Source organism: Diaphorina citri, unplaced genomic scaffold, assembly GCF_000475195.1.
Source record: "Diaphorina citri unplaced genomic scaffold, Diaci psyllid genome assembly version 1.1 scaffold1393, whole genome shotgun sequence".
In the NCBI taxonomy this organism is placed as follows: domain Eukaryota; kingdom Metazoa; phylum Arthropoda; class Insecta; order Hemiptera; family Psyllidae; genus Diaphorina; species Diaphorina citri.
In genome coordinates this window covers 69,448-83,291 of record NW_007378819.1, presented here as the reverse complement: position 1 = coordinate 83,291, position 13,844 = coordinate 69,448, and the positions used below count along the sequence as shown (strand labels likewise).

The following is a 13,844-nucleotide window of genomic DNA, read 5'->3' as shown; positions in this document are numbered from 1 at the left end:
TGGATTTTTCCCAACTTTTTACATAGGAATCGACCATTTATTTATAATTTTTACCCATTTGCAACTCCTCCATTAAAACAGGTGTTTTCAGATGTAAAAGAAATGAATGATATTCCAGTCTATTTTATTTTTTAAATTTATTGTTATTTTATGCTTAACTACCTATCAAACTTTTTTTTTTTATTATTCCAGAGACTCATGGCAGCTGATGAAGCTGCAAGCAAAGCAATAATCCAAGAGGTCAACATTCTAGTATCCTTTACATTTAATTAATTTTTACAATGGAAAAAATGTCTTGATGATTGACCTTTTTATTTATAGGGGGGGAGGGGAGAGAGGAAAGATAAGGGAATGGCATAGAAAGAATTGAATTTAGATGAGTAGAATTGTTTTAATCAGACAGACAGGTGGACAGGTAGACAGAAAGGCAGAAAAAAAAGAGAGAGAAAGAGAAAGGAACTAAACGTGGAGCGACGGTTGAGCCGAGTGTCTTTGAGGGCGAAAATGTGAATGGTGCCCTTGTCACTGGAGCAGCACAAGAACTCCGAGTCTCGACTAAAGCTGATGCTGGAAAAGGAAGAAAAAGAAAATGTAAAGGTGTCTGCTAACAAGGTTGACCGATCGACGCCGATTCACAATAAATTCACATCAATCGATGCGACGGCCGCCGACTATGTGCAGGCACACCATAATATTGTATTATTCATCTCTGGTGAACATGAGAAAATCTTGAGCTGTGTACAAACAAGGTCAACCGGCTGTCGATCGACGTCCTTTTCTTAGCCTTTTCCCACTCAAGTGGTGTCGGCGTTTTTTGATAGCAGCTTCCACCTGCCTTGGTTATTCACATCTTCCTCTGACAAACCCTTCTCTTCGGACATTTAGTCATTGTAGTTTGAGTCAATTGGACCTTTGAAGGCACCTGTATAGACCCTATTCCTGAACGAGTATACAGTCCATTGAACAACTGGTACAAAATAAGGAGTAGACTCGTAGAAGCTTAACCCATCCTTTGAAAGATGAAATACATAAGTAGGTAAGGATCTTAAGTCACACAATTTTAGGACCACCTATTTTACAATCTAAAAGGATTCAGTAGCACAGCACCCCTCTTTCCTTGACCAAGACACTTCACAGAAAAAACTCTCGGGTCATGCACACATCATGGAATACCTCTCGGCAGCATTCATTGACAAGCACAGCACTCCCCATGGCATGCACGAGTACCTCATTCTCACTGAGCTGTGTACGGGAGGAAGTCTTGTGGACGTACTCAAACGGCAGCATTCATTGACAAGCACAGCACTCCCCATGGCATGCACGAGTACCTCATTCTCACTGAGCTCTGTACGGGAGGGAGTCTGGTTGATGTACTCAAGGAAAGGACAAGTGCTCTTCCACCCAACATTGTGTGTAGTATCCTATGGCAGACGTGTCAAGCAGTGAAGCACATGCATGGTCAGAATCCTCCTATTGTACATCGTGATCTCAAGGTAGGTATAATTTTAGTGTAAAGGTCAATATGATATCTAATATATGCATGATTGACCACAATAATAGTAGTAGCCTACTGCTGGAGTAAAGGGACTTTACAGTCTTATGCGAGCAGTATAAATAAGCACTATTATTATTAATAATAATACTCGAATAGGGCTGTCAGCCCTGCAATAGGCTACTACTTTTATTGTGGTCGAATTTTCAAACAGAGATTAAATACCTTGATTAGGATTGAACCAACGCCCTCCTAATTACGATCACTTAGAAATGATGCTATTGGGCCGCACTGGGCGAGGTCTACCACCTAACTCTTAGAGCTCTATTAAATGTATGTGATCATTCGTCAAAGTCGTTGTTTATGAGACCAAAATTCCATGCCTCGGCTGGGATTGAACCCATACAAATAATTGTATGCAGCCTGTTGTGTGACAGCAATTCGTTTTCTTCCTCACAGGTATTTGCAATATCTCTCCGATGTATTACACTATTTGCTATCAAAGTACAAGTGCTTCGAGACCAAACTTGAAAGTCCTTCTATTAATCCTGTACTTTGTTGAATTCCCAGGACGGGAAGGCTAGCTCAGGAGTGCTAGTGTGTGCATTCCTGATGTTTGTCGGCTTCGTCAAGTTACCAGAACAGGCTGCACAGATGTTTGCCGTCAAACGGTGTCCGCCTGGTTTTCAGCCGTCAGAAATAAGGTAAGTACATCAAAGTACAAGTGCTTCGAGACCAAACTTGAAAGTCCTTCTATTAATCCTGTACTTTGTTGAATTCCCAGGACGGCAAGGCTAGCTCAGGAGTGCTAGTGTGTGCATTCCTGATGTTTGTCGGCTTTGTCAAGTTACCAGAACAGGCTGCACAGATGTTTGCCGTCAAACGGTGTCCGCCTGGTTTTCAGCCGTCAGAAATAAGGTAAGTACATACATACATAACCGAAATCGTTCCGCTTAGTCTGCGGGTCGATGTATAAAACCTCTCCACCATATTTTATTCCTATATCTCTCATTCTTCTCCACATCCATCCAATCCACTCCTCTATCCTCGATATCCTTTCTTATCATGTCCTATATCTCATTCTTGGTTCTCCCTGTGGTCTTGATCCTTCTGGTTTGTACTCAAATAATGTAAGTGACGCTTGTAAACCTTAAAGAACAGTGTTTGTCTATTTATACTACTCTCGAATAGGGCTTTCAGCCCTGCAATAGGCTACTACTGTTGTTGTGGTCGAATTCTCAAACAGAGATTAAATACCTTGATTGGGATTGAACCAACGCCTTCCTAATTACGAGCACTTGAAAATGATGCTATTGGGCCGCACTTGGCGAGGTCTACTACATAAACCTAACTCTTAGAGCTCTATTAAATGTATGTGATCATTCGTCAAAGTCGTTGTTTATGAGAACAAAACTCCATGCCTCGGCTGGGATTGAACCTATACAAATAATTGTATCTCTAGGTGTTGTGGTTCTAGAGATAGAGCGATCAGTGTGTGAAATGTGAATGAGTGAATGGATCTCGTTCTTATAATATAAGATTTACCTTGACCTTAGGATCAATTTAATTTGAAGAAACCATTTTACTGATGAAAATTAAATTTGTTTTGTAATACTAATAGGTAATATTATTACTACTTTTTTACTTTCTATGACCAATATGTATAGGGGCTAATAGGGGGGCCTATTCAAGGTATTGAAAAAACATTGCAATTGGGCAATGGGGGTGGAATTTTCCGTTTCATGTCCTCTTTTTTTTTTGATGTGTGATTTTTATCTTCGATAATTGTGGCCGAGTGATTATCACAGTGGATTTGTAGGGTTCCGGGTTCGAATCCTGGCAGAATCGAAGTTTTTTCGGCTCTGTGCTCTATAACTATAACCAGGGCCGTACTGGTCCCTCTCGAGCTACATTTTTCTCATTTAATGTAGGCGAGACTCCAAAAATTTCTGAAGCTTCCAAACAGATAATTGGAATTAGATTCAGACATTTTCCCTTTGGATTTTGCGCCGCGCCGGTTCGGTATTTAGGGATCCTTTACGGGGTCTTTTTTCCATCCTTAGTTTGTATTATAATTTCTCTCCCTATTATTTGACAGGAACGAGCTGGATGATCTCTCCGAGGGAGAACATTACCAGAGTTCCCACTTCCAAGTGTCCCTCGCCCTCGAGATGTCCCCTAGTCCTCAACCTAGCCCCCTGCCCTGGGCCAACCACCATAGTCAACGCGTACCCTACTCACCCAAAGTACTCTTCTCTTCCCCCAATATGACCTCTCCGAGGGAGAACATTACCAGAGTTCCCACTTCCAAGTGTCCCTCGCCCTCGAGATGTCCCCTAGTCCTCAACCTAGCCCTCTGCCCTGGGCCAACCACCATGGTCAACGCGTACCCTACTCACCCAAAGTACTCTTCTCTTCCCCCAACGAACATCAGGCTTCGAAAGAAACTTTCGGTAAGTAATTAAGTATCTTTAAATTGAACCTTTTGCCTGTTGCTGAACCTTTTGCTTGAACTGAACCAGAACCTATTGAACCTTGAACAAATTGAACCTTGGAAAAAAAAAAATGTTCCTCGGTACCGCTTTCGCATTACTTCAAAGCCGCCGGGTCCCATTTGAACCCGATGTCCCAGTTCCCCACCGCTACGCCCATGTCTCAGAACGGCGGAAACAGGCCGCCGGGAGCGGGCTTGTTTCAGTCCCAGAATAACACCTCAGGTTAGAAAAAAAATCATTTCCCGATTAATACACCTCGATAAATTGTATGACTTAACTTGGGCTCGAGCCCGTAACTTCCAGGGAACCACATCTTCTTTAACGTATAATATCTCTAGTAGCGCGGTCAAACTTTCTTGACTTGGCGGGGCGGAGCGCTACCGCGCTCCTTAATAAATTGTATGACTTAACTTGGGCTCGAGCCTGTAACTTCCAGGGAACCAACTCTTCTTTAAATTTTTGGCGATTAATTTGTTTGCTTTAGAATTTCGGCCCTGATGACCTAAAGGGACGAAAATGGATCCTTCGAGTTAAAATTTCATTTCTAGGTCTGAATTTCAAGATAAATTGCCCATATTTGTTGAATAGAGTATGAGTATAATGTAAAGCATAATGATCTATTCTACGCTGGTGGTGGAGTTACCAGAACAGGCTGCACAGATGTTTGCCGTCAAACGGTGTCCGCCTGGTTTTCAGCCGTCAGAAATAAGGTAAGTACATACATAACCGAAATCGTTCCGCTTAGTCTGCGGGTCGATGTATGAAACCTCTCCACCATATTCTATCCCTATATCTCTCGTTATTCTCCACATCCATCCAATCCACTCCTCTATCCTCGATATCCTTTCTTATCATGTCCTATATCTTCTCATTCTTGGTTCTCCCTGTGGTCTTGATCCTTCTGGTTTGTACTCAAATAATGTAAGTGACGCTTGTAAACCTTAAAATAACAGTGTTTGTCTATTTGGCCTTGGATCCTTCGAGTTAAAATTTCATTTCTAGGTCTGAATTTCAAGATAAATTGCCCATATTTGTTGAATAGAGTATGAGTATAATGTATAGCATAATGATCTATTCTACGCTGGTGGTATAATTCAGATGTATTTTTATTATTTCCAGGAGGGTTCCCGTCTCAGAATAACACGTCAGGAGGGACGTTCCTGGTTATAATTCAGATGTATTTTTTTATTATTTCCAGGAGGGTTCCCGTCTCAGAATAACACGTCAGGAGGGGCGTTCCAGTCCGGGATGAATCCTAACCTATTGGGCAGTACCCCTGCTTGGAATATACCGCGCAATGTAAGCTCACCCAACCTAGCCACAGCTGGACAGTCCAACGATCCATTTGCTGATTTGGGCAATTTAAGTAAGTTTGTTTGTTTGAGTTTGAGCTGCTTGGAATATACCGCGCAATGTAAGCTCACCCAACCTAGCCACAGCTGGACAGTCCAACGATCCATTTGCTGATTTGGGCAATTTGAGTAAGTTTCTTTGGTCTTTTCCCAATCCCCCTTTATGTGAGAGGTAGTCCTTTAATTGCTAAGATTAGGTTTTTATGCCTAGCCTTTTCCCTGATATTTTAAACAGCTTCTCAGTTGTTCACGAGGCTGAGTGCACCCCAAAATAACGAGCATCATCTGTTGTTTGAAACAGTTTGAGTTTCTTAGAAGTCAATATTGACTTGGGAAAAACACCTTTGTATATCTATTATTATGTCCAATAAATAAATAATTGAATTGTTTGGTTTTTTCCCAATCCTCCTTTATGTGAGCGGTAGTCGTTTAATTGCTAAGATTAGGTTTTTATGCCTAGCCTTTTCCCTGATATTTTAACCAGCTCCTCAGTTGTTCACGAGGCTGAGTGCACCCCAAAATAACGAGCATCATCTGTCACCCATCCAGATAGCAACCTACGTGGTTTGGCTTAACTTCAGTGATATGTTGGTTATGCCTAGCCTTTTCCCTGATATTTTAACCAGCTCCTCAGTTGTTCACGAGGCTGAGTGCACCCCAAAATAACGAGCATCATCTGTTATTTGAAACGGTCACCCATCCAGATAGCAACCTACGTGGTTTGGCTTAACTTCAGTGATCTGTTGAGAACTGGTGTATTCTACGAGACGTACATTGTAGGTCACCCATCCAGATACCAACCTACGTGGTTTGGCTTAACTTCAGTGATCTGTTGAGAACTGCTGCATTCTACGAGAATGTTTGAAACGGTCACCCATCCAGATACCAACCTACGTGGTTTGGCTTAACTTCAGTGATCTGTTGAGAACTGCTGCATTCTACGAGACGTACATTGTACTTTTTAAAGAAGTAATAAAGTATTATAGCCTATTTATGAGTGCCTAACTAAAGGCTGTTGAACTGGGAAATAGGCTTAAGTCTACCGCTCAGTTCCATTCTTTGCTTCCCGTGTCCATGAGATGGGCATGACATCTGTCTCACGGTGTTGGAAGGACTGGGGGTTCCATTCTACGGGAGGTACAAAGCAGTTACATTCAGTGATCCATTGAGAACTGATGCATTCAACCAGCTATCGCCGCTGGCTTAACACAATTTCAATTTATTGTTTCATTACAAAATTTCATCAGTAAATGGTTTCTTGAAATTAAATTGATCCCACGCCGGGTCCCATTTGAACCCGATGTCCCAGTTCCCCACCGCTACGCCCATGTCTCAGAACGGCGGAAACAGGCCGCCGGGAGCGGGCGTGTTTCAGTCCCAGAATAACACCTCAGGTAAGAAAAAAAATCATTTCCCGATTAATACACCTCGATAAATTGTATGACTTAACTTGGGCTCGAGCTTGTAACCTCCAGGGAACCACCTCTTCTTTAATTTTTTGGCGATTAATTTGTTTGCTTTAGAATTTCGGCCCTGATGACCTAAAGGGACGAAAATGGATCCTTCGAGTTAAAATTTCATTTCTAGGTCTGAATTTCAAGATAAATTGCCCATATTTGTTGAATAGAGTATGAGTATAATATTAATGTATAGCATAATGATCTATTCTACGCTGGTGGTGGTATAATTCAGATGTATTTTTATTATTTCCAGGAGGGTTCCCGTCTCAGAATAACACGTCAGGAGGGGCGTTCCAGTCCGGGATGAATCCTAACCTATTGGGCAGTACCCCTGCTTGGAATATACCGCGCACGCTCTTCCGATCTTTACGGATGACTGAACAAGAAGTTTTAAAATTATTCAAAAGGTAAGACTTGTTAAGTATATACCTAACTCCTATTTATCCTAAAAAAATAACAAATATAATCTCTCCCCACGATTTGACAGGAACGAGCTGGATGACCTCTCCGAGGGAGAACATTACCAGAGTTCCCACTTCCAAGTGTCCCTCGCCCTCGAGATGTCCCCTAGTCCTCAACCTAGCCCTCTGCCCTGGGGCAACCATCATAGTCAACGCGTACCCTACTCACCCAAAGTACTCTTCTCTTCCCCCAACGAACATCAGGCTTCGAAAGAAACTTTCGGTAAGTAATTAAGTATCTTTAAATTGAACCTTTTGCGTGTTGCTGAACCTTTTGCCTGAACTGAACCTGAACCTTGAACAAATTGAACCTTTAAAAAAAAATGTTCCTCGGTACCGCTTTCGCATTACTTCAAAGCGTATTCTTTTACAGCCATGCCTATCCAAGAACGGTCAGGCTTCGAAAGAAACTTTCGGTAAGTAATTAAGTATCTTTAAATTGAACCTTTTGCCTGTTGCTGAACCTTTTGCCTGAACTGAACCTGAACCTATTGAACCTTGAAAAAAAAATGTTCCTCGGTACCGCTTTTGCATTACTTCAAAGCATATTCTTTTACATCCATGCCTATCCCAAGAACGGAAAAGTCCGGTTAGAAAATTTCCGCCCTGGTCGGGATTCGAACTCAGCACCTCCGGATCAAGAGTCAGTGCTCTTGACCATTCGGCCATAGAGGTGGGCTGAATAGCAACCTTAACAGTGTTGTCAGATGTAAATATTACTGACCTGTGTGTTTGGTTCATGTTCTAGCGCCCAGAGAAGAAGAAAGTTCCAGCGTTGACAAATCAACCTGCGAGCTACCCTTCAAGGCAGACGCGCTACCTTCCCAGCTAACTAGGCTGGCAGTTTGATAGATTAAAAATTTGGAAATGTTTGAAATAGGTAGAAAAATTAGAAAAAAAATGCATACCTATCTTGTGTAGAATAGAATAGAATAGAATATACCTTGTTTATCCTGCTCGAATGAGACTAAAAAGTACCTTTACCCCCAGCAGTCTAAACGAGGTCGAACTGTAACTGCTATGGTCTTATTGTCCCGAAATCGAATAGAGAAGGAAGACAGGATAGGAGAAAGCCAGCCGTTCCGAGAACGAACCATATCAGTTTAGGATAAGTCCGCCCCGGGTTGAAATCGAACCTGCGAGCTACCCTTCAAGGCAGACGCGCTACCTTCCCAGCTAACTAGGCTGGCAGTTTGATAGATTAAAAATTTGGAAATGTTTCAAATAGGCAGAAATATTAGAAAAAAAAATGCATACCTATCTTGTGTAGAATAGAATAGAATATACCTTGTTTATCCTGCTCGAATGAGACTAAAAAGTACCTTTACCCCCAGCAGTCTAAACGAGGTCTCGTGTATTTTGTGGTTTTAATAACATAACATAATAATGCATAAATGTTAACAGTAGAAGACCTTGCTTAGTTATATACTCGTATATAAAAAAAGGATTTGTGTAGTGAAATGAATGATTTCAAACGAGGTCTCGTGTATTTTGTGGTTTTAATAACATAACATAATAATGCATAAATGTTAACAGTAGAAGACCTTGCTTAGTTATATATATAAAAAAAAGGATTTGTGTAGTGAAATGAATGACTTTATGTGTTTTCTCCCTCTTCTTTCCAGCAAATGGGTACAGACAACGAAAACCTCTCCAAACTAATCTTCATGGAATTGAACAATGCATGGACTGAGTTTGAAAACGATGCCACTCAACAGAACATGTTTCACTAACAGTGAGTGCAACTCTGGGCAATAGTTTCACTAACAGTCAGTGCAACACTGGGAAGAAGTTTCACTAACAGTGAGTGATCCACTGGGGAATAGTTTCACTAACATGTTTCACTAACAGTGAGTGCAACTCTGGGCAATAGTTTCACTAACAGTCAGTGCAACACTGGGAAGAAGTTTCACTAACAGTGAATGATCCACTGGGGAATAGTTTCACTAACAGTGAGTTTAATAGAGTTTTTCTTTCACTAACAGCGAGTGTAAGGCTGGGATATAGTCATTGAAACACATTTAGTAAACCACTAACATATTGAGGGCTTAGTGTGAATCCGAGATATTAAACGCCTTAGTGGATTTTAACCATTTGGAGAGTTTGTTCTCTACCACCTAACTGGGATATAGTCATTGAAACACATTTAGTATACCACTAACATATTGAGGGCTTAGTGTGAATCCGAGATATTAAACGCCTTAGTGGATTTTAACCATTAGGAGAGTTTGTTCTCTACCACCTAACCTACCGAGGTGCTCTCTACCACGTAATCTACAGAGCTCTAGTAAATTGATCAAATTCTCAAATAAATGAGGATAAAATTTCATACCTCCGCTCTCCGTTTCCTATTTTCCATGACAATAACACAAATAAGTTTAATTTATTTTAATGGCATAAAATAAACAGTAGCTATGCAACGCTCAATGCACCTGTCCTAAGCAACATTGAGGATGATTGGTATCTGGACGGGTGACTGTGTGGATACCCTCCAAGTGCTGCTGACAGAGGAGTATAACAGCCTCATGAGGATAAAAGATCATAGTTTATACATGGTGTTGAGTTGGAGTTCTAATGTAGTAAGAAAAGATCACTTTGAAAATAGAACATTGGAACGAATTTATTTTGTAATAAAAGATCATAGTTTATACATGGCTTCCTCTTTTGAAATTTTCACGACCGCGTACAATATGGTGTAACCTTAATACCTAAACCCTTAATAAACCTTGAACTAAGTGTTCTGGTTAGAGCCATCCTTCAATTTATCCTGGAGCCTGAGTGCAATAGACATAAAAGATCATAGTTTATACATGGCTTCCTCTTTTGAAATTTTCACGACCGCGTACAATATGGTGTAACCTTAATACCTAAACCCTTTTAATAAACCTTGAACTAAGTGCTCTGGTTAGAGCCATCCTTCAATTTATCCTGGAGCCTGAGTGCAATAGATTAACAATAAACCTTGTCGAAAAGATCTTGGAGTTCCTTTATCTGTAAATTTTAGTTATAAGTTAAGAGCTTTAAAATAAATCTTTTTCTGTATAAAACCTTTTCTTTAAACCCCTTATTGATCCAGGTACAATAGAAGTTGCTTTCGTGTATACTACAGGGTTTATACGCGACCTGGAAAAACTGGAAAAGTCATGGAATCTGAAAACTGGCCAAAAAAAAGTCATGGAAAATCGTGAAAATTTAAAGAAAACCTGGAAAAGTCATGGAATTTGCCACCGGTCAAAAAGTTAAATAAAAATGTTAAAATTAAATATCAAGTTTTTCCGAAAAATGGAATGTGGCGCATTCCCCCTCATATTCCTTGGCGTTCTGCATATTGCATATTTTTACTTTTTTTTAAAAATGAAGGGGTAATCATCTTACTGATTTTTAAGTACCTCCACCCCCCTAATTTTCTGGAAAAGTCATGGAATTTCATTCTGGGAAAAGCGTATAAACCCTGTAACTAGACAAGCGTCGTAGCCACTTTTCATACCAAGCTAATCATTTGATTAAATATTAACTTGAAATAACAGATAGCAGATAACTAGACTTGATGCATTTTCCTGTCGAGAAACTCGGCGTATAAACCCTGTAACTAGACAAGCGTCGTAGCCACTTTTCATACCAAGCTAATCATTTGATTAAATATTAACTTGAAATAACAGACAGCAGATAACTAGACTTGATGCATTTTCCTGTCGATAAACTCGGAAACCGAACCGGTTCTCTATTGCAAACTGAAATGGCGCCTACGTACTAAAGCATAGGAAATCCAAGATGGCGCGCCATCAGAACCGGTTCCGTTTCCGAAAATTTCCCGAAAGGAAAATCCATCTACTGTATAATGTATAGAATTTCATTTAATCTTGTTAAATTGTGATTCATTAATTTTAGCTGTAGTAGCTTGAGAACAAATTTTTTCAATTATAAGTTATTGTTTGTTTTTGAATCTTTAGGTGGAATTTCAGTCCGTTTTATTCGGTGTAATATGAATTTTTGCAATCTATACTTTGGTCTTATGAGTGCCTAACTAAAGGCTGTTGAACTGGGAAATAGGCTTAAGTCTACCGCTCAGTTCCATTCTTTGCTTCCCGTGTCCATGAGATAGGCATGACATCTATCTGACGGTGTTGGATGGACTGGGGGTTCCATTCTACGGGAGGTACAAAGCAGTTGAATTCAGTGATCCATTGAAAACTGGTGCATTCAACCAGCTATCGCCGCTGGCTTAACACAATTTCAACTTGTTGTTTCATTACAAATTTTCATCAGTGAATGGTTTCTTGAAATTAAATTGATCCCAATGGCAAGGAAAACCTTGCCCCCAAACAAATGGAGTGTAGCGATTTTAAAATTTCTTTTTCCATTTCCCCCTTGCAGCGAACCTCTCCACAGGCTTAACACAATTTCAACTTGTTGTTTCATTACAAATTTTCATCAGTAAATGGTTTCTTGAAATTAAATTGATCCCAATGGCAAGGAAAACCTAGCCCCCAAACAAATGGAGTGTAGCGATTTAAAAATTTCTTTTTCCATTTCCCCCTTGCAGCAAACCTCTCCACGAGTTCCAACGCCAAGAACAACCCCGGTCAGGCCAGTGGTTCCGGGACGTCCCGAGCCCCCAACTCTTGGTCTACCACGCCCCAATCCAGCCCGTCCCACGCCCCAAACTACTCCCGATCCCATTTCGACACGGTCAAGACTGAACAGCCCCGGACCACGATGAGCAATGCCCCGCCTACTAGGGGGACTACACGGTCAAGACTGAACAGCCCCGGACCACGATGAGCAATGCCCCGCCTACTAGGGGGACGGATGTGTTTGGAGACCTGCTGGGGAGTCAGGGGTATGCGTTCTCGGCGAAGAAGGAGACAGGACCGAAGACTATCAATGAGATGCGGAAGGAGGACATGGTGAAGGAGATGGACCCGGAGAAAATTAAAGTAAGACTTTATTAGTCTTTGGGTGGGTTTCACTTCTTTTTAGCCCCCAACAACCTGTTGTAGCAAAATAAATTTTGCGTTTTAATGTTGCCAGATTTTGGTCTAGCGTTTCTTAATTTTGAGCTAACCCCCCACAGCCTGTTAGCTTAATAGCCCTGTTAAGCCTATACCAATCAAGTGGAACTTAACAGACTATTATTATTATTACAGGGTGTCTACCAGACTGGAAAACCGGGAATTGTCAGGGAATTTCACGGAGACTGGAAAAGTCAGGGAATTGTCAGGGAATTTCTCAAAAAATTGACAAAAATCAAAAAAGTCAGGGAATTCTTCAAAGCCAAAAAAAAAAATGAGTGACAGACCAGGTTTCTTGACTCAGTCTGGTTTTCTCAAGTTCAAGTTAGATTTAGAATCTTGGGTTTTGTTGACATTAGGTATTGAGTGACAGACGAGGTTTCTTCACTCAGTCTGGTTTTCTCAAGTTCAAGTTAGATTTAGAATCTTGGATTAAGGCTGAGTTTTCCTTGCCTGTTGCATTCGCTGTTCCCACTCTTCACGTCTCTGTTGGATCTTCTTGAACCCCTTCATATTATCCATCACGTCTGTTTTATTCACATTGGTTTCACTTGGTGATTCCTTGGTAGGTTCTTCAGTTCTGATAACTTCAGTGTTCAAGTTGACTGTTTTCACGACAGTGTTGAGAGGTTTGACTTCATTGATGTTGACTTTGGTGTTACTATTGAGGGGTTTGGCTTCATTCATGTTATTGAGGGGTTTCTCATTGATATTAACTTTAACACCACTGAATGGTTTGATGAGGTCCTTCTGATGGGATTTGGTTCGGTCCTCGTTATCTAAGTTCTTATTTGTTGTTATTATAATCGACTCGTAGCTTTTCTTGAGTTTGATCCGGTCATTATCCAGCGGGAACTGAACGTTAATATTCTCACTTGTCTTATCATCTAACCGTTTCTTATCTGTTCTATCATCGGATCGTTTCTCGTTGGTGGTGTTGGCTTCGTTTTCCTTATCGCTATCCTTAGAGCCGGTACCACTATCCACGGTATTCTCATTCACATCAAAATCCTTCGGAATCTTCAGCGATCGTCTTGCAAACACTTTCAATAGCTCAGGCGGTTCATCACTATCTCCCACCGTCTTAATCATCTCCTTGGATAATGATTTCCTTCGTAAGACAACTTCATTGCGTGTGCTGGTATTGAGTAGCTCTGGTTCCAATGATTTCTGTCGTAGCGGACGAGGCGGACTATCGCCACTTCGCGTCCAATCCTTGGCGAATGACTTGCGTCTAAGCTGTACAATTGATATTTCCTCTTCCTCTATTTTCTTCTCAATATCAGATCCATCAGGTGTGATGGACAATTGTTTATCGTCGGAATCAGAGGAGGATATCTCAGAGTATCTATTCCGCCACGGGATGTCGGTTTTACGCCACGGGGTCTGTTTGTCTGTACCTCCCCGCCACTGGTCAATGTTATCCATACTATATGGGAGGATGTTCTTCATAGATCACAGTGAGTAACGACCGCAGGTTCAATAGAAGTTGCTTTCGTGTATACTACAGGGTTTATACGCGACCTGGAAAAACTGGAAAAGTCATGGAATCTGAAAATTGGCCAAAAAGTC

At 41.0% G+C, this 13,844-nt stretch overlaps 2 protein-coding genes across 2 annotated transcripts in view; one reads left to right on the top strand and one right to left on the bottom strand.

Moving 5' to 3' along the window:
• Window positions 1-4,101: 4,101 nt before the first annotated feature.
• On the top strand, window positions 4,102-12,042 carry LOC103515669. Its single transcript, XM_026828281.1, has 4 exons — window positions 4,102-4,209; window positions 5,186-5,274; window positions 5,390-5,468; window positions 11,804-12,042. The coding sequence occupies exons 1-4, from the start codon at window positions 4,116-4,118 to the stop codon at window positions 12,040-12,042; spliced, it is 501 nt and encodes a 166-aa protein (XP_026684082.1). The 5' UTR covers window positions 4,102-4,115.
• A 521-nt stretch (window positions 12,043-12,563) lies between these two features.
• The window catches only part of LOC103515666, a 7,283-nt gene continuing 6,002 nt past the window's right edge, over window positions 12,564-13,844 (bottom strand). The window contains exon 7 of the mRNA XM_026828280.1: window positions 12,564-13,691. Coding sequence (XP_026684081.1) covers window positions 12,705-13,691 — 987 coding nt within the window. The 3' untranslated portion in view covers window positions 12,564-12,704. The remainder of the gene's footprint in view (window positions 13,692-13,844) is intronic.

Bases quoted from the DNA above. Each gene is read 5' to 3' on its own strand.
- LOC103515669 (XM_026828281.1), top strand. From the start codon at position 4,116: ATGTCCCAGTTCCCCACCGCTACGCCCATGTCTCAGAACGGCGGAAAC. The intron at 5,275-5,389 runs ATACCGCGCAAT...GCTGCTTGGAAT, and splicing joins GCAGTACCCCTGCTTGGAAT to ATACCGCGCAATGTAAGCTC. The intron at 5,469-11,803 runs GTAAGTTTCTTT...TCCCCCTTGCAG, and splicing joins TGCTGATTTGGGCAATTTGA to CAAACCTCTCCACGAGTTCC.